At 37.9% G+C, this 21,405-nt stretch overlaps 1 protein-coding gene across 1 annotated transcript in view; it reads right to left on the minus strand.

The window, feature by feature from the left end:
- DCC (DCC netrin 1 receptor) overlaps positions 1-21,405 on the minus strand; it is a 773,306-nt gene that overhangs the window by 17,114 nt on the left and 734,787 nt on the right. Inside the window, exons 26-27 of the mRNA XM_044921252.1 lie at positions 20,418-20,573; positions 10,645-10,857 (exon numbers count right to left, since the gene is read on the minus strand). Coding sequence (XP_044777187.1) covers positions 10,645-10,857; positions 20,418-20,573 — 369 coding nt within the window. The remainder of the gene's footprint in view (positions 1-10,644; positions 10,858-20,417; positions 20,574-21,405) is intronic.

Genomic DNA, 21,405 nt, shown 5'->3' on the forward strand with positions numbered 1-21,405 from the left:
GAGCAGGGCTCACATGTTCAGCCCTTAGATCCCAGAAAGTTACTTCTTACTAAAGGCTTTTGGATTGGTCTAAAAAACAAAAACAAAATGAAGCAAAACAAAAAACACTTTGTTGTTTACATTGCACAACTGAGCCTAAATGCAGGATGATGACAAAGTGGCTGGGTAAGTGGTCCTTAACTTGTTATAGATAAGGAACAGTTTGAGACTCTAACAAAAGCTATAAATGCACTCGCTGGGAAAAATGTGCATGTGCTCGCTCACACACACACACACACACACACACACACACACACACACGTGTGAATGTAATTTCAAATAAGTTACAAAACCCTTGAGTTCTTCCATGAACTGCAGGCGAAGGACACGTGGTATGTTCTAGAACCTCACTACTCAAAGTATGATCTACAGAGTGGCAGCGTCAGCAACTTCTGGAATCATCTTAGAAATGCAGAGTCTCAGGCTCTCCTTCAGAGCCACTGAATCAGAACCTGCGTTTTAATAAGGTCTACAGGTGATTCCCAGGCACATAAAATTTAAGAAGTACGGAAAAAAAAAATTAAGAAGTACGGATTTAGATAGTCATGTTCATTGGAGAGTTTAGAATTAAAAACTTACATGTCAAATCACATTTGGAAATGAATCGTACATATATAATATTCCTAGTAAAAGAAATTATATTATTCATAAATGAGAAGACAAAGGTGTCAGTAATGTTTTACATATATTCAATGAGAAATAACTTCTTTTTCCCACTTCCAATAGCTCAATTCTTGCTCCTCACTTTGTATTCTTCCTTGCCCTGTTATTTATTCTCTTTGCAGAGACTAAATGCAGGGAGTAGCTAAGTCAGATATTAGAGCTGGGATCTGGAAATTCCATGGGCTTTAGTCACATCAAACTGGTTCATCCTGAGAAGCAATTCAGGAAATGCAGTGTTTCTAAGAGAGAAAGTCAGGCATGTGACCACCAAACCTACCCACGTTTTGGTGATAAATCCTTACTGGGTTTGAAGAATGGGCTTTCATACCAATTGGTACAAACAGATCAAGAAATTGGAAGGGGAATTCTATTTAATGCCGTTTGGTCATTTAAAGGGGCTGGTGGGATCTTCCTGGCTGTCGGACGTATTTATAGTTTGAGAACAAGACCTGTTAAACTGGAAGAGGCCATGCTTCTCTCTAGACTCAGGAAACAATATTCAGATAACTGTGAGCAGACACTCTGCTCTCGTCTGTTCACCATTCTGTCTTTGTGCAAGGGCTGACCTCTCTCTGGTGCGCACACTGGTGGTGAAATATAACATTCTGGATTTAGATCTTGTTTCCCCAGCCACTAAACCATTAAAATTTATTTTTAACCCCCCTTCCACATGATCCTACAGCTTCTGAATATAAGGTGTTGCAGACTTCACCAGGCCCAATTTATAAGGCAATGTGGTCTCCAGCTTATATCAAATCAGAAGTTCCTGGATGCAGTGCTAACATTTTTAACCAGTATAATTCATTTTACATGAACAAGCCCTTTCCAGACTAGATTTTATTTTCACCATTTATAGTTGTGAAACATGGAAGCATAAAGAGGTTAAATGACTAATTTGATGCTAACCGAGCCAATGAGCAAGGAAGCTGGGTCCTACAGTTTTCTTATTTTCTTCCTGTAAATGCTCTTTCAGTCCTACATGGCTTCTGCCAGAGAAGAGACTGGGAAGATTGGGTATATTCCTCATTACATGGCCCCATTGTGCTGCCTTTAGTCCTGCACTGGGGTAGGCATCAGCTCAGATCATGTACACAAAGCAGCCTATTTTTATAAACTGACTGAGGTACCACTTCAGAGAGTAGCTGAAAAGAGAACAAACAAATAACTATAATTTTACATGCAACACTGACTGAAACTCAAGTTTAAATTAGCAAACTCAACCTTGAAAGGTAGACTAGGTCAACACATTATTATAGCTGGAAATACGCTATCTCTATTAAAAATCGTGGCTCAGGTGACCACAGAAGTACAAAGATACAAACAACTGTGTAAAAGGATGGGATATGTGAAAGAAGGATGTTTAAGAAGGGCACTTTGGAGTAGATGTGAAAAGAGTGTCATTGCGAATATCATTATTCCTAATTCCTATAAGCCTCTACCTGCAATTATGTCATAATATGTCTCTCAGTTTGAAATCAATAGGGCTTACTTATTGTTTTTCGCCAAAAGAAGAAGGAGGAGAGCGAGAAGAAGGGGAAGGAGGAGGAGGAGAAGAAGGAGGAGGAGGAAGAGGAAGTGGAGGAGGAGAAGAAGGAGAAAGAGAAGGATGAGAGGAAGAAGGAAAGGAGGAAGGAAAGGAAGTAGCAGCAGCTTGCTAGAATCCCTTTACCACAAAAGATAAAGGCATTCTTTCCTGGGAGCCTTGACATTCTGGTAAATAAAAAGACCCTGGTAATAAGAACATCAACCCTAGCTATGAAGTACACAGGATGTTTAACAGGGCACTTGAATTCTCCATTAAGTCCCTACCAGTAAGATAAACATTATAAACATTCAGAAGGAGTAGAGCTCTAAATGGTTTTAACAATGGTTTTCTTACTTTATTTTAATATCACAGAGATTTTTTGTTTTCAGTGTGTTAGATTTTTCACATTTTCAATAGTCCATTAACACAGAGGTTTCTGTGAACACTTTTTGTTTCAAAATTTCCCCTTGTTCCCAAAGCAACTGAAACCTAATACTAGTTGACAATGCACACTATGAAGTTCAGAATCTACTTGAGTGAAACCCCTTCTCTTACTCATACTTTTTCACAAAGCAAAGAAAAAATACAGAGAGAATATCCACCCTCGTTTCTGCAGTAATTAAGACTGCTACAATTCTGTGTTTCATTCCTCTTTAAATATGAAAGACTATCAAATTTCACAGATGAGAATAAATGGATTCGGGGGAACAAAATTAATTCCCAAATTGGCATAATGGAAAGACTCAGGAATCTTTTTCCACTGAGCTGCACTCCCTCTTCTTATGAATAAAGCAGAGGCCATTCTCCATTGTAGTATGGATGTTAAATTAGTGAATAGGTTTTCCAGGGGTGGTGGCTTCATTATCATATTTTTCCACTTGATGCAATTGAATTCAGCTTTGGAATAAGATGTTATTCATAGTTCAGAACATAATATTTTAGGATCAAATGGTTGTGACTTTGGAAATTTTTTTCGGCTTATCTAATCCTTTTGCCAACTCTCAAGTTGCTTTGCTTCACCTGTAATCATCATTCGACTTGAAATTGAAGACCTGAATTCAATTTCTGGCTCTTACCTTTATTATTCTATTCTGCTCCGCTCCACAAGTATTTACTGAGTGCCCAGTGTGGCTTATATAAAGGTCCCAAGGATAATGACATGTGATCCTAGAGAAGTTACAAGTTATTCAACCTCTCTGAATGTCTCCCTCTGCATCAATTGACGGTGATTGCACTTCTCTGCTAGGCATGAATTCACTTGGAAATGTCCTTTATAAACTATAAAAGGTGGCAAAATCCAGAACCTTAACCTTATTAATTTCACATAAGCTTATTTAAAAAAAAAAAGGACACTTTGATCTTCAAAGTGTTTTTTATTTCATAAAAAACAAAATTTATATAGCAGAAGTTAACCATGTGACCTATGACATTCTTAGGAAATGTGAAAGGAATGTTTGCTGCTTTGAAAACAACTTATTGCTCACCCTTTTCCTTGTCATTCTCTTGCACTCATGAGGCCATCCACTCCTCATAAAATCCAAGGACGTTCTTAAATCATAGGTTTCAAATTATGTAGTCTACTTGGTAACAAAGTTCTGAAAATAGATATTTTTCATTTTCTCTTATGATTATATAGGTGGCAACTCAATACTTTAACCCCAGAGTTTAACTGTATTAAGTTGATAATTAACCTCAATTTTATATATTGATATAACCATTTCTGGTGAAATATTTTCTCATTTTTTTTTTTAATCTAGCAGAAGTCCTCTGAAAGGACTCAGATTTTGACTCAACTGTCCTCCCTTGTCCCAATAGATTTTTGCAGTTCGAAGGAAATACCAGCTGTTTGTTTTTCATGCTCATTGACCCTGACATTCTCTAACCCACAATCTGAGTAATAGTCTCATGTGCCTTAACTTTAATCTTCATTTTACATTTCCTTCTATTCTTCTTTATTTTTATTACTGGACTCCAAAGCCCTGGCGACCTGTGGTGTGTGTGGTACTGAAAAGCAACAGATATCAGCTCCCTGGCTCCCTACTGTCCTGCAGAGGGACATTGGCAGGTTGGACAAGTGAGTTTAAGCAGATAGGAGCTATCCTGAATCCCTGGCTAGTCACTACTCTTGCTAGAACTTCTTTCCTCCGTCTAGCCTACATGAAGGAATAAAACATCTATTCAAATGATAAGCTAAATAACTCAAACTACCTTCTATGAAACAATTCTTTCTGGAGCCTATTTAATAACTAGTATCATCCTAGAAGCCCTCTTATGGGGCGGGGCAGGGGGGAGGTTGATCTAAGTATAACTATTCACATCACAAAAAAGTTAAATAAAATCCTTTGTTTCTCTTCAATGTTCTATTTCTCTGAATTCTTTTAACTTGGCCATTAGTGCAATTGTTGACCTTGGGCAAGCTGCTTAGTCTTTTAGGCTTTGGTTTTGTCATTTATAAATGAGACACCAGTCATGTGACTTACTCATAATGTTTCCTCTAGCAATCATTTCTCCCCCTTTGAGGAAATTAGAAGAGCTCTTTCCTGTTTTAAATACTGCAACTCCATCCTAGAGGAAATAGTACTTTATTAAAACACCAAGTAGGCTCCAGAGTCATAAACATTGGTGATATATAAGGCAATTTTGACTTACTTTTCCTAAGGGATAATTAAGGATGACTAGACCAAATGAAATTAGATTTCATCTATCAAAAAAAATCTGTTAGGAATGAGGACAGGACAACTTCAAGGAACTACCTACAGAAACAAACAAACTAAAACACAGATGATCTTACATATGAGATGAAATGTAACAGGAGATAGTGTTGTTTTCCCCATCAGAATTGATTAGTGGTATGGACCCCAATAACGTCAAATCAACATATCTCTCCTACTTGGCTGTGCCAATGACTTATGTGACCTGACTGGCCTGAAAAGTGACCTTCTTGTTTTACCTGTGTAAGGATGTCTGATCTCCCGTGACCTCCCTGTGACTGATTTCAGCAGAATGGAACACTCCTGTGGTATCCTTGATGAACATCCCCAACGGTGGCCTACAAGTGGCTCAGGAAATGCAACTGTTAATGTGTTATAGTAATTTATTGGCAGTTTTGTGTGATAGCATATTTACTGAAATGAGGCCTGTCAAAAAGATCAGGTTATAGCAGGAACACATGATTTCCCAACCAGCCATAAAATATAAATCAAATGCCTTTCCTGTCCACTGTCCAGCCACCTCCACCCACTCCTTGTCCTCAGTCCTCAGACAAATTGAAGCACATGCCACAATTTGCAGAGGGAAAATCAAACTCAATTTCGTAGTACAATGAAATGAGTTTTGGTCTTGTCATGTCCACTGACATATTGATCCCTTGAAGATTGGAAAGATCAGAATGTTCTAGGTTTTTGCTTTTATAAATGAAAATGTGTGGAAATGCAATGTGTAAATGGAGGTCAATAAAGCACATGGGCCCCTTTGACAAAGATGCAAGAACTCCAGAGGGCTGATGTAAAACAGTCACTATTTAGTATAAAAGTCACTATTTAAGAGGTCACACTTTCTTTCTCTTTAGATTTACAGCCTCAGAAGACAAATGGTCCCCTAATCCAGGTTCATTTAAAGTGCAGCTGATCATTTCACAGCTAAAAGGAATTTTTACTAGTGAAGGAAAAAAACAAAAAAACAAAAACCCTCTCTTGGCCCTTTGTAGAATTTATGTCAGATCTATAAGGCCATAAGCACAACACTCCATCAAACATCTTCTATTTAACCTGAAAGGGGATGAAGCCAAATCACTTCTATGTCCACATCTGTGATTTGCAAAGTGCAGTGATTGTAGCCTCCCTGAAATGTGTAAAGACTGCACAGTTATTCACTGTGAAGCATTAAGAAACAGAACTACCTTATCATAAGGGGATGATGAAATTGTAAGAAACACCATAAAGTACTCTTGTCTAGTAAGCTAAATTTTAACTGGGCAGGTGGAAATAAAAAAAAAAAATGAAGGAAAGAATCTGTGTTTTCAGGTAGGCAGAATTTCAGTCGTTATGACAACCGGCTGACTTTCTAATTACCACTCACTATAAAAATACCGCAAAAATCTCCCCAACTCCGTGGAGACAGTTACTGCGTAGTATGTACTGCCCTATACCTCACATCCTGCAAACACAGCTCCGCATGCCTTACTGGAAGTCCAACTGAGGCACAGATCAATGATGCTGCCTTTAAAAAAACCGCACACAATTATATGAGTAGGGAAAGAGCTTCTTCATTGATCCTAATTTAAGTGGTTTCAAAGCAGAAGGAGCTTCGCATTTGGTGTGATCTTTAAAAATTATAGCAATGCCTCACATTACCATATTCTAAAGTAATTACTTGAAGTAAGTAAAGATAAATTCATTAGAAATTACTCAGTCCTTTATTGTGAAATCTGAAGTAAAATGATTTGAGGTATTTTTTTAAGCCAACAAGAGAATGACTTTACTTCATCAATCAGTTTGACTAAAGTAATGATTTTCTTAGAATTAAAATTTGTTGAAAGCTCTAAGTATTTCATCTTTTAGGCTAAGAAGCATGTAGTTAATGTCACAGCTAATACATTTGTCAGTCTGCTAATTTTCTTTTTCTATTAGAATAAGTAAACATCAGCCCTTTCTTAAAAGCATACTATTTACCATGTGTCAAAAGCAATGCAGGGAGAACTTATTTGAAAATCATGAGGTAAGACATTATGAAATGAACAGGAATCACAGGGAGACAATGAAGGAGAAACATGAAAAGGAAAGGCATTTAATAATTCCAAAGTGATGGCAGGATATGCCTCAAGGTGAGTGGGGGAGGATGGCATTTAAAGGAGAACCATGAAAAATATATAATCAACCAAAACCCCAAAGATATTGGAAAATATAAAATAAGAGATCGTTTTTAAGAAATAGTTTAAATAAAAACAAGAATGATAGTTAAAATGAGATAGACAGTTAATAAAAAGAAGGCTCTTAAGCGTACAATGGAAATAAAAGAAAATGAGGTCTTGCCTGCATGGCATTAGATCAGAGAATGATTCTTCAGATATGCTTATTTTTTGAGAGAACGTGTGTAGAGACAGCAGAAAGGACTCCATTTCCCATCTTTTAAAGACATAATACACTTATTTATGCTACATTGTGCCAGACTTTGTTTAAGGTTGCTTTCCTATTATTTGTAACCGGAAGAAAACAGTAAGTAGTAAATAACAATGCCAGTGCTTTGTTCTGTCTATTGTCAGATGTTCTTTCTAAAATTAGGGTTCTTTGTTACCACAGTCCTCTGGAGCATGGGTTGATTTTCAAATGTTGTTTTCCAAAGCAAGTATTTCTGCTATGGCAAAATTTCATTTAAATGAAAATGACTTCAGGATTTTATTTTCATCTTCTTTTTTTTTTCACCGTGATAACATAGTTAATCTTTACTTCCAACTAGAGACAGTAGTTAACAGTATAAAGTACTTTGGTGCATTAGTTTTTTGATATTATAAAATTGGTGTTCTACCTCATAAAACAGTTAAACCTCTTGCCTCATTAAAATGTGAGTGAGGAAGGCTTATGAGGAAATGGTATTCCTCAATTCAAATTATTTCAGATGTTTCTCATTTTTCTTTTTATCAGTTTTGGGATGATTTGATGTAGTAAGTTTTTTAAAAAATCTATCTTTGTTTTTGTCATTAAATAAGTTAGAAACAAACTACCAGGTGCAAATGAGTTCCTAAAATTTCAGAACCTGTGCTTTCTTATAGGCAAAAAGAGCGGGAGAAGATGCATTGGTCAGTAGTTGTGCAGACATAAATGTTACTTCAATTAACTGTGTCACAGTTTCCGTAGCCATGAACCGGGGTTAAGAAAGCAGCTACCTCCCAAAGTTGCTCTGAGGGTCAAATGTGATGTTACAAGTCTGCATATGCATGCCAGGCATATAATACATGTTCAATAAAGGGCTGAATACCAGTCAGTTCCAAGGTCTATTCTTTTGGTTGGTACTGCAGTGGGAAACAGTGCAACCAGAAATCACCAGGGAGTGAGTTCTTGACATGGGAATTTCGTTAACTGAATTCTCTTGCTTCCAACTGTCCTTGTCTCAATTAGCAAAGACTTCATAGTTTCAGGGCACTATAAAGTAGCAGATTCTGCCCATAATGTGTGTGGAGTGTATAGATGTGGAGGATGGGGAGAGGGGTTTGGGCGATATAGATGTGCTTTAAATCCTAGTGTGGGTTTCTTTTGGGTTAGAAGAGCTATTTCCTGTGAAACAAAGTCATGGCATCCATTGAACCTATGTGTCAGAGAAACCTCCTTCATACATCCCAAGGGCTGGAATCCCACATCCTCCCTGAGCTCCACTCCACCTCCCAGGGCTAGCTGGTAGCTGAGCATCTGTACCACACACCACAGGAAAGGCAGAACACCAGAGGGCATGAACACAAATCACTTAATATGGTACCAGCAACAAGAAACATTCTTAATATTAAGATAATATTCATAATTGCAATTGCATCTTTTTTAGTGTTTGCAGTCATCATGAGGCTTATGAACTAATGCAGTGACTATAGCAGCTGTGGGTATGGATCTGAGTAACAGAAACTTACACATATTTGCCAAATGACAGACTGGCCAATCCAGCTGTGTCTATCACCGGTGCTCTATTTACTTGGGACCACTGAACTTTGCTATCTTATGTTTGATATATTGAGGCTGTTAAGAATTATTCAAATCGTTCAAATAATTTTAAGCACTACATAGTTCTTTATGTATCTACATATCTATCTTTTGGCTTTTTATCCGATCTGTTGCTCTTCCTCCTTCTTCTTTTCCTTCTTCTTCTTCTCTCCTTCTCTGCCCTCCCTCCTCCCCCCTAATCCCTAACAGAAATGAAGAGGAACTCCAGATTAGCATCACTGGATACCAACAGAGGCAATAAAATGAACACTGCATTGGGAATAGGGGACTCTGGTTCTCATCTCTGCCAACTGATCTTCTTAGAAAGGCGTTCTTCAAGGTTAGTGTTCCTAACTCCAGGGTTGGGGGGGGGGGTGGTTGTCCCACCAACACCAACCAATTCTCAGACACCAGCAGAATTCAACTCAATTCTGATATGATCTACCTAGAAATAGTATCAGATTCCACAGGTTAAGGATTCAGCCATACAAAACTGTCTCCTACCCCCGACTTCAGATGCTAGTCACAAGCTCCAGGCTGCTACCTGTGTTTTTGACCTACTGGCTACAGACTGGTGGTTCCAACGACCTCCTCTCTAGATTTGATTCCATTGCTAGAGTGGCTCACAGAACTCAGGGAAACATGTCTGTCAGTTTATTAAAGGCTATGATAAAGGATACGAATCAGCAGCCAGATGAAGGGATACATAGAGTGAGGTCTGGAGAAAGGGCATGGAGTTTCCATCCCCTCTCTAGTCACATCATTCTCCCCAAATCTCCACATGTAAACCAACCTGTTTGCTCTCCAAACCCTGTCCTCTTAGATTTTTATAGAGGCTTCATTGCACAGTCATGCTTGACTAAGTCATTGGTCATCAGTAGATTCCAGCTCCAGCCCCTCTCCTCTCCCAGAAGGTTGGGGGTGGGACTGAAAGTTCCAACTCTCTAATCATGTAGTTGGTCTTCCTGGCAACCAGCCCCACCCTTGAGGGGGTTGTCCAAAAGTCATGTTCATAAGCAAACAAACAAACAAAAACCACCAAAGGTCACATTCATTAACATAACTAAAGATACCTTTATCCCCTTATCACTAAGGAAATTCTAAGGGCTTGGCAGCTGTGAGCTCCAGAGTACCCAGAAACTGTGGAGGAAGACCTAATATAAATGAAACTATATTTTGATCATCTGAATGACCAAATACGTATTTCTCATAAATCACACTATCACAGTTACCATAGAAATGTTACTCCTTGTCTAAGTGTTTGTTTTGTCATTTCTAAAATTAAGAAGTTGGACTCTCCCTTTCTGGCCTTGGAACTTGGAAATAAGAACCTCTGGAAGATGACTATTGAAAGGCACAAAGCAGAATTATGGAATTACACGCATATCTCTAAAAAGTGGTTTTTTCAGACTTTTGTATCTTTACCTCTAGTCTTGGTGTCTAGCCTTAAATTCTAGGATCCATGTGGCAGACTAAAGAACCAGGAATGTTTCCAGCAGTGTTCAGTATTGATGAACGAATTTACAAAGGAATAAAAGGCACCTATAGCCAGCCAGTCCTTGCCAAGACAGATCCTTATGAGCTGCACTATCACCATCAGTACCAGACAGGAGCACACTGGGTAGGCCTACAGTGGTGACAGACATATTGCAACCTGCCTTCGCAGGAACCCTCATGCACTCAAGGAGAGGCATGGAGGATAACTATTTTAAACGTGAACAAACGGGCATTTACCTGGCTGAGACAAGAGTGGCGTGTAAGGGACTTTCGGTTCTATTGCACTCATTGGTGGAGGTAGCAAAGGATTAGCAAAGCTGCGGAGTGGGTGTGTTGGTCGAACACAGGCTGTGGGGATGGTTCTGCTTGGTGCCTCCTCATTGCTGGGATGCTCAGGCTGTGCTGGGGGCAACATCGGTGGCTGTTGGGTGGCTGGTCCTTCACTCACCGCTGCAATGGAGACAAGAAAAGCCATTCATTATTCCAGGACAAGGCTTGCTTTCCCTAAGTCAGCTGCAGGGCCGCTGGATCCATTTAGAGAAATAAGTCAGGATCTGGCCAATCTCTTCTTCAAGTTATGAACATTCTCCTTTCTCTTCGTTCATATGTTTCTGGGATATAATAGCATGTCCCCTTTAAATAACAGTGGAAATAGATCCAGCAAGACAGGGATCTGTCTCGCAGGAAGAACAGTAAAGTATACACAGCAGCATTGACTCTATTGCCTGAACTGGCAGGGCCCTGTAATCATAAGTGATGAAGCAAGAAAAAAGAGTTATTTCTCCTTTCATAAGTAGCAATGCCAGTGAAATTCAATATCCCAAAGTCAGCTACAGCTGCATTATTATCTACTAGCCAATATGCCAATTTTTTCCTGTGATTTAAACGTGCCATGTCAACTGTCAAACAAATCAGAGTTAACAGGTGTTCAAGGCATTGCTAATAAAATGATATTGGTAATAGCCACTATCATTGTCTTCCATAACAAAAAAGAAGCACATCCAGCTCAAAAGTTATATGAGAGATGACTTTGCTAGAACAAGTTGCCTGAATGCAGAATTGTAATTTTTCCTCTTTGGTAGCAAACCTTGTAATTTTCAGTCAGATTACTATAGTTGAAGAGGTTTCCTGTAGTCGTTTGTGATCGCCTTTGGGCATTTGGACAGCTCCGTATACAGAAACATACCTCTTCTCCAGAGAACACAGTTGAGTGGGACTAAAATATTGGCAAGGCAGCTTCTTATGATAAGGACACTGTGACTTGACTTTATCATTCGTATTCAAAATCAACAGGTCCAGGTGAAACTGTAAATGCAAAGAGCTGCATTGGCAGTATAAGTGTTGATGAAATAAGATATTTCTGAGGATTTATTTTTGAAAGAAAGTTCTATTGGGTAAGTGGAAAAAATGCAGCGAAAGAAGATACTATATCTCACTTTTGAAAGAAAATTTTTAACCAGGAAATATTTTGAGATAATTAGTTTGTGAGATAATTTTGAGACAACTCTCTGGGAGGCTCAGTGAGGTCAGCAAAGGGCAGAGGAGCTAGAAAGAAAATGTGATAATGCTGAAGGGAGTAAAAATTAAAGATACCAAAGATCAAGACATTATATTAAAGATATGCAGAAGTGAAATGTGCCTTCGGAGGGTATTTGGTATTAAGTCTCATTTTTCTATATTCAGAAAGGGTTAGAGATCCTCTGGGTCATTGAGAAGACTCTGGCTTACCCCACTCAAAGATAGAGGCAGGGGAAACATAGCGTTGGCCAAGGACAGGATATAGCCACCCAGCCACCAGAGCTAGTAAAAAAGCAAAGACTTGATAAAAGATTTCTTCAAACAAAGCAAATGTAATCAAGACAGCAAACTGGATAGAACTCTGGCAAGAGGAGTTTTCAGAAGTGCCTTGTCTCTAAGCTAGGAAGTCCTATCACGGAGGGGAGGGGCACATGCATGCAAAATATCAAGGTTAAAAGGTGGGGCTGCAAGGAAAACGTTAAGGCAAATCCTTGGTGAAATAGTGGGAAGCCATTGTACAGATAAGGGCAGAAGGGATAGAGGCTTCAGGTAGGTGTTTATAAGGAGCTAAATTGCTTGAGAGAGTGGTGCCTGGCTGGCTCAGTCAGTAGAGCATGTGACTCTGGATCTCAGGGTTGTGAGTTCAAGCTCCACTTTGGCATAGAGATTACTCAAAAGTAAAATCTTAAAAAAATAAAAGAAGAAGAATATAAAGGAGAGAGAAACAGGTGTTCTTGTATTCAAATTATGCAGTCTTGATTGAATACAAGAACACCTGTTTCTCTTTCCTTTATATTTTTAGGGGCATCTGGCTGGCGCAGTCGGAAGAGCATGTGACTCTTGATCTCAGGGTCATTGAGTCTGAGTCCCACGTTGCGTGTAGAGATTACAAACAAATATATAAATAAATAAAAACTTTAAAGACTGCATAATTAGATGGTTGACAGTATAGTTTTAGAGGCAAAGAAAATTACGCCAGTTTACTCTGGACTCATATTTAATCTAAAGGAGAAAATGACCAATGGTCAAAATCCAAATAACAACACAGTATGTCTTAGCTCTAGATCGGAGAGAAGAGGCTGTAGGAACCTATGTCTGGGTCTCTCTTCATTACCAATGGGCCAGTTTTTATTACAGGTCCATACCACCATATTAGAAATATCTTTCCAGGGAAAGAAATTTCACAATTTTCTACAGAAATCTGCCCTCAGTAATTCTATTGAAGATGGACTGTAATAAATCCATATCATATTTTAAAAACTGCTTTAGCCACTAAAGAAATAATATATTGTGTGATGTGCTTCTTTATTCCTTCATATTTTCCTTTTCTATTTCTTCTACATTTTTGAAATGAAAAAGATCTATGTTAAAATATTATTGTGACATTAGGCTTAATAAAGTTGACATGCACTTTTTTAGTTTTCCAAAATTTAGTTTCTCAAAAACCTCAGGTTTCACAGGAATTTTGATGACATCATGGAATGTTTGGGGGTCACTCCCATTCCTATTCTCTTTAATGGCATTGCTCACATGACTAGTCCTTCATCCCCAGGTCTTCAACTGGTCACCATGATTCCCACTGGGAACACATTTGAGGGAAATAATGGTAGCTCCACACATATGGACAAGCTCTTTGGCAAAATCAATCCTTAGTACCACACATAGTGTAAAGGAAAGTGCCTAATCTAATGTGCTAGGTGGGAATGAGAGACCAAATACATCACTAATCCATAAGGGACTAGTTCTATTTTGTTCAAAAATGACAAGTTTGCTTAATTAATATCTAATACAATGGACAAGGTACCGATTTTCCATAGTCACTTCATAATTCTTATATTTTATGGGGAGCAAAAGAAATGCTTTTCAGAACTGGCTGATATTTGAGGCAGTCAAAGCTCTTAAATACAATAGCCAGGGCTCCCCAGGAGCAAAGCCCTCACATCAGAAGAGCCCTTTGGCCAGTTTAGTCGTCAGCATCAGGACACCTGTGTGAAACAAACTGGCTCAGTGACATGGTATTTCAGAGCTTGGAAAGCAAAGAAAACCTCCCTTTGCCCACCAAGCACAGCCTTCCTGCAATTCCGAAAGGAAAGGGAGAATCAAATAAGTGTTGGCAAGGCACTCGTTTTCAAATGATGAAATAGTGGGAAGCCATTGTACAAATAGCGTACGATTACACAGCAGAGTCAAATTTCAAGGCACTTTATGATAATTAATGTTAACACATAAATAATTGCTACAGAATAACTGGCAAAAATATTGCAAAAATGGAAATGAGGATTTTTCTTCTATCTCAAATTGTAGTATTTGAAAGAAATATAGCATGCCGGCAACTCTACGCAAAGACTTTGAGACAGGAACAATTAAGGAACCCAGTTCACTCATTAATCTCAGAACAAACAACTGTGCAATACTCCTGAGTAACCCCAGTTCCTGACAGTGTGGATTTTTGCATAGACCCTAGAGAGAAATTCATTAACTCCACTGTGCCCATGATTCTATCTAGGTCAAGTCCCATCCATTATTTGATTTCCAATTTGGGGGAGAGTTAGGTCAGAAAAATAACATGGGTGAGGTTGACCGGCCTTCTCACTAAGACAACACCCAAACTGAAAGGAATGGTAAAAATCATCTAACCTCTGCTATCTACCTGTTTCGAGGATGAGAAAATGCTTATAGTGACTTGTAGAAATCGGGCCTCAAGGCTATCTATTGGTTGAAGTTTTCAAAATATGGCACTGTTTCTTGTTCCCCAGGGAGTTTGCCTATTGAGGCTAAGACCAGAACTACAGTTTATTAGTAGGAAGAGGAGGTAATTGTCCATCAGAACTATATAAATCTTTATTAGTGGATCACCAAATGTGTGTAATGCAAATGTACAATATCCTACAACTTTCTTTTTCTCACGGTAGGAGAGAAATTCAGCTTTATTTGTGACTTTCAGAAAGGAGCAGCTCTTTGGGAACAGAGTTTTAGTGATCCATTTCTTGTGCAACTCAAAGGTCTTTCAGATAACTTCGGAGGAAGGAGAGTCTCCACACTTGGCACAAATTTTTCTTTTCCTATGTGTGACTTTGGTTGTTTCTCAAGGTGACTAATAAGACATCTCCAGCCAGAGTCATGAAATGTTTTCTGCTTGAGAAAGAACAGGGATGTTTAGTGGTCTCCAAGGCATTTAGAAACCAATATTGAATGGCTGGAAGTTAACTGGTTCTGATAGTGATTTAGAGAATATTTGGTTTCCTAGAAAAGAGGTGCTTATTTCTTTTCCTTTTCTAAGCCATCACGTGGAAACATATATTTGTGCCTATTTCTTTTGCACTGCACATTCCTTTTGCTCAAAAATTACCTGATGTATGACTGAATATATATTTTAAAAAATCTGTGAAATTTTGGCCAGGAGTCATATGTCCATGCTTTTTGATTTTTAGATCAAGTTCAAAAATTAAGTTAAGCACTCTTTAGGAATCCTTTACTTATATAACTTTATATAATAGTTGTATTATATATTTTATGTTTATGTTATATATTATAGTTGTATAACTACCCTTATTTAATAATCCTTACTTTTAAATAAGTTAACAAAATTTTATTTTTTTAAAGATTTTTATTTATTTATTTGAGAGAGAGACTGAGAGAGAGAGAGCATGAGAGGGGGGAGGGTCGGAGGGAGAAGCAGACTCCCTGCCGAGCAGGAAGTCCGATGCGGGACTCGATCCCGGGACTCCAGGATCATGACCTGAGCCGAAGGCAGTCGCTTAACCAACTGAGCCACCCAGGCGCCCAGTTAACAAAATTTTAAAAATTCCTAAAGAGACTAAATTTTTCTTTTATTCATTTATTTATTTACTCATTCATTCATTCATTCATTTTTAGCTTCACTGTGAAACTGAGTGAAAGGTACAGAGCTTTCCAGTATCCTCTCTGTCCCCACATATACGCAGCCTGCTCTACTATCAAAGTCCTGCACCAGAGTGGCACGTGAGACTCTAACCACAGCTATAAACAAATCTGTAGTGTTTAACCACAAATAAAAACACATTTTAACCTAGTTCATTTATTTTTCTTTGGCTTGTGCATGCATCACTCCAATCTCTGCCTCTGTTGTCAAACAGTCAACTTCTCCTTTGTGTCTGAGTCTCTTCTCTTTAAGGACACAAGGCATATTGGATTAGGACACACCTTAACTCAGCATGAACTCACCTTAACTTGGTAACATATGAAAAGATCCTATTTCTAAATAAGGTCGCATTCACAGGTATTGGAGGTTAGAACCTCAACATATCTTTCTGGGAGACGCAATTCTCTTCATAAAAGTTTGTGGCCTCCAAATATGTCCTTAGAGTTCTGGGTCTCTAAGACCTCTTCAGGCAGAGGGAGGATGGCCATCTGAAGGAGGCAGATACTGGAGTTAGCTGACAAAGCCAAGGGAAGCCTGGGACTACCAGAAGCTGGAAGAGGCAAAGATGGATCCACCCCTAGAGACTCTGGGGAGAACACAACCCTGACAACACCTTGATTTTGGAGTTCTAGCCTCCAGAACTATGAGAGAATAAATTTCTGTCATTTTAAACTACCTAGTTTATGGTACGTTATTATGGCAGCCTAAGAAACAAATATATCCACGGTAGAAGAATCTGCATAGAGTCTGAGATGAGACACGGTGACTCACACAAAGTCCTGATGGTGAATGGTAATCTGTGATAAACTGTATTATTTGTTCACAACTCACCCTTCCCCTGTGAATTCCTTAGTTCATGTTGGGTGGCGTATATACTTCCCTATCCCATTGGTACTGAGCTTCTCCATGTAACTGATTTTGGCCAAGGGGGAAAGGAAAAAAAAATTATGCTAGCTCATTTATTATTTTCTTTTTCATTGAAATTTAACTTCTGGAATGACTATGCCTATGATTCAATGAGACAGTTTTGCACATTGCACCAAATCAAGAGAAAAAGAAAAGAGTAAATGGGATGCTGAGTTCTCAGAAGGAGACTATATCTTTACAGGAGAAAAAGAAATGACAGGAATACACCATGAGTAAAATAAAATAGTTAAGGGGCGCCTGGGTGGCTCAGTCATTAGGCATCTGCCTTCGGCTTGGGTCATGATCCCAGGGTCCTGGGATCGAGCCCCACATGGGGCGTCCTGCTCTGTAGGAAGCCTGCTTCTCCCTCTACCAGTCCCTCTGCTTGTGTTCCCTCTCTCGCTATGTCTCTCTCTGTCAAATAAATAAATAAAATCTTTAAAAAATAATAAAATAAAATAGTTAATTTCCTTAATAGAGTGTACTGAACTTTGGCTTGACTTGGTCTTGTGTAGTGAAGAGATAAAGGTCATGCTACACATCCTTCTTACACTTTTAAAGTCAGAGAATATAGATGAAATAAAAAGAAAACAGTAGACAGTGTTGTGATGAGAGAAAAACTAAGCAAAAACTATAATCCTTTCTTTTCTGCTGGGGAGAGTTCGTTTCAGAAGCTGAAGAAGGGACTTGTGGGTTCTGAATTCTTTGACTGGAATCACCTTCCTAGTTGTCCTGGGATTTGGAAATTTTGGTTTTTGGACTTCCCATATCTTTCTCATTTAATGCTGTTCAATATGGTTTGGGGAACTATTTTTTCTTGAGTTTCTGCACACAGCTCTATTCTGTAGACATGATGTGCAGTGAGAAAAGGGAAAATAAATCTCACTCTCTCTTGTCAGATTTTTGATGCCTTTTAATTCTAACCTTGCTACATCTAGACGATTTATGATTTCTTAGAGCTGTCCCTGTTGGGTTGGAAAAAATATAGCTTACCTCATAAATATATTTTATTGCTGTTACCATCTTATCTATTACAAAACATCCTATCTCACATGAGCTGCTGAGTCACCTGTTCCTAACTAAGAGAAGAAAGCCAGAAAATTGATTTTAAAATGCTGTGCTTGAAGAAGGAAAAAAAGTCAAATGGCATAGGAGAAACCACCAGAGTGTATATAATAGATTGAGAGTCTCTCTCCATACCTACTTCCCTTAAAACAAATGAAATACTACTTTCAGGATATAAAATCGATACACAAAAATCAGTTACATTTATATATGCTACTAATGAGCTATCAGAAAGAGAAATTAAGAAAAACAATCCCATTTACAATTGTGTCAAAAAGAATAAAACACTTAGGAATAAATTTAACCAAGGAGGAAAAAGATCTTTACACTGAAAACTATAAGATGTTGATGAAAGAAATTGAAGATATAAATAAAAGGAAAGATATTCCATGCTCATGGTTTGAAAGAATTAATATTGTTAAAATTTCCATACTACCCAAAGTGATCTGCAGAGTCAATGCAATCTCTATCAAAAATCCAATGGCATTTTTCACAGAAATAGAACCAACCATCTCAAAATTTGTATGGAACCAGAAAGACCCCAAATAGCCAAACCAATATTGAGAAAGAAGAGCAAGCTGGAGGATTCACACTTCCTGATTTCAAACTATACTGCAAAGCTATAATAGTCAAACAGTATGGTATAGACATAAAAACAGGCACACTGACCAATGGAACAGAATGGAGAGCCTGGAAATAAACCCCTGTATACATGGTCAATTAATTTATGCCAAAGAGCCAAGAATATACCAGGGGGTGAGGGGCAGTCTCTTTAATAAATGGCATTGAGAAGATTGAATTGCCTCTTGAAAAAGAATGAAACTGGATTTCTTATGCTGTACACAAAAATGAACTCAAATGGATTAAAGACTTGAACTTAAGACCTGAAACTGTCAAACTCCTAGAAGAAAACATAGAGGGTAATCTCTTTGACACTGGTTTTGGCAATGACTTTTTAGATTTGACACCAAAAAGCAAAGGCAACAAAAGCAAAAATAAACACATGGGATTACATCAAATTAAAAACTTCTGTACAGCTAAAAGAAAACCATCAACAAAATGAAAAGCAGTTTACAGAATGGGAGGAAATATTTGCCAACCACATATCTGATAAGCAGTTGATATCCAAAATATGTAACACAATCACACAATACAATAGCAAAAAAAGTTGGATTAAAAATGTGCAGAAGAACTGAATAAACATTTTTCCAAACAAGACATATAAATGGTCAGCAAATATGTGGAAAAGGTATTTGACCTTACCAAATTATCAGGGAAATGCAAATCAAAATCACAATGGGGTATCACTTCGTACCTGTTAGAATGGCTATCATCAAAAAGACAAGAGAAATGTTGGCAAGGACGTGGACAAAAGAGTGCACTGTTGCTGAAAATGTAAATTGGTGCAGCTACTGTGGAAAAGAGTATGAAGGTTCCTAAAAAAAATTAAAAATAGAACTACTATATAATCCAGCAGTCTCACTTCTGGGTATATATCCAAAGGAAATGAAAATGAGATCTTAAAGACATATACACACTCCCATGCTCATTGTAGCATTATTCACAATAGCCAAGATATGGAAACAACCTAAGCATCCATCAATGGATGTATGGATAAAGAAGATGTGGTATATATACAAAATGGAATATTATTCAGCTATGAGAAGGAAATTGCAACAAATGGATGGACCTTGAGGGCATTATGCTAAGTGAAATAAGTCAGGAACAGAAAGAAGATACTATATGATATCCCTTATATATAGAACTTAAAAAGATGAACTCATAAAAATAGAGACTAGAATTGTGGTTACCAGGATCTGGGGGATAGGGAAAAAAGAGAGATGTTGGTCAAAGAGTACACACTTCTAGTTATAAGATGATTAAGTTCTGGGCATCTAATGTACAGCATAGTGATTATAGCTAATAATACTGTATTATATACTCGAAAGTTGTTAAGAAAGTAGATTTAAAACATTCTCACCACAGAAAAGAAATGGCAATTATGTGACATGAGAGGGGCATTAACCAATTTTATGGTAGTAATCATTTTGTCATACGTAAGTGTATAAATCAACACATTGTAAACCTTAAATTTACACAATGTTCTATGTCACCTATATTTCATTAAAATCAGAAAAGTAATAATAATACAAAAACAAATGAATTACTCCTTTGGAAATCTTTTTCTCCAACAATTATTAATTAAAAGTCAAAAGATATTGCTTAATTGATTTAATTAAAGAAAGCTAAGGCATTCATTTAAATATCGGTTTATCAGGAATCAATGACACACTTTTAAATAGAACCAACAGACACTTACACAAGAATATGTTGGAGGACAGTCACTTGATTATTCATTTCCTAGTTGACAACATATTAAGTTCAAGCACCCATCACATCATTGTTTTACTGAACCAGTTAATCTTTGTTTTCCCCACAGCTTCCCACATTGTCTATGGAAAGACTCCCAGAGAATCGGTCCTTTGATTCTGACCCAGGGCAGAGGTAAACCAATTTTCCCAAGGGATGAGAATATTAAAATGCGATATATTTAACAAGACATGCTTGGTTATTATTCATTTGTTCTTAGTAAAAAGAAAGGAAAATGCATTACACTGACTTTTTCCTGCTCCGAAACCTCGGTCCACTGACAGTGTGGGGAATGGCACGGGCCGGAGGGTAAACTGTGGGTGGGGGTATCCACACGTGGGAGATGGAAGGATTCCTGGGTACTGGGCACTTTCCAGGGTTGGCACAGGGATGGCACTCACGACAGCTGCAAAAAAAAGATGTTGTTATTATTATTATTTATCTTAGGTAGCCACCTAACAAATAAAAAAGGAAAGGGCTAAATTTTCACATCTTCAAACCCATGAATACTCTTCATAGCATCATGTAGGTTCCTTCACTTGCCTCTCTTTCCACAGTCTCTTTCTTACTCTAAAAAAGACGGCTCCTGAACAAATAATACATTATACGTAAAAAAAAAAAAAAAGAAGATAGTAGGAAGGGTAAAATGAAGGGGGGAAATCGGAGGGCAAGACAAACCATGAGAGACTATGGACTCTGAGAAACAAACCGAGGGTTCTAGAGGGGAAGGGGGTAGGGGGATGGGTTAGCCTGGTGATTGGTATTAAAGAGGGCATGAAGAGAAGAAGGAGCTGGGGTTAAAAAGAAAAAAATAATAAAAGGAAAAAAAAAAAAAAAAAAAAAAAAAAAAAAAAAAAAAAGACGGCTCCCTCCTCCAGCACCTTACTACAGAGCATTACCCTGAGATTTCAAACTTTCCACAGTTTCAAAGAAAGAAACAATGAAACAAGCCACCATAAAGCCTCGTTAAGGCTCTCTGGTTTTTGTTTTGTTTTGTTTTGTTTTGTTTTTGCCTTTTTCTTTCTCTTAAGCAATAACTGTGGTGTTAGAAATGCTGGGTTGTTCAGAAACTGAATATATTGTGTAAAGTGAGCTACGGAAATAGGAATTTTCTGCTCATTCTGTGAAAGAATGTAATGCTCTTGAGAGATAGTCTGGAGAGAGAAAAGCAAGGTATAGTCTCAATAATCATACTTAGGATTTTTATTTAAATGGAAAGAAAATGACTTCGAACAGCA

This window comes from Neomonachus schauinslandi, chromosome 14 (assembly GCF_002201575.2).
Source record: "Neomonachus schauinslandi chromosome 14, ASM220157v2, whole genome shotgun sequence".
NCBI classification, from domain to species: domain Eukaryota; kingdom Metazoa; phylum Chordata; class Mammalia; order Carnivora; family Phocidae; genus Neomonachus; species Neomonachus schauinslandi.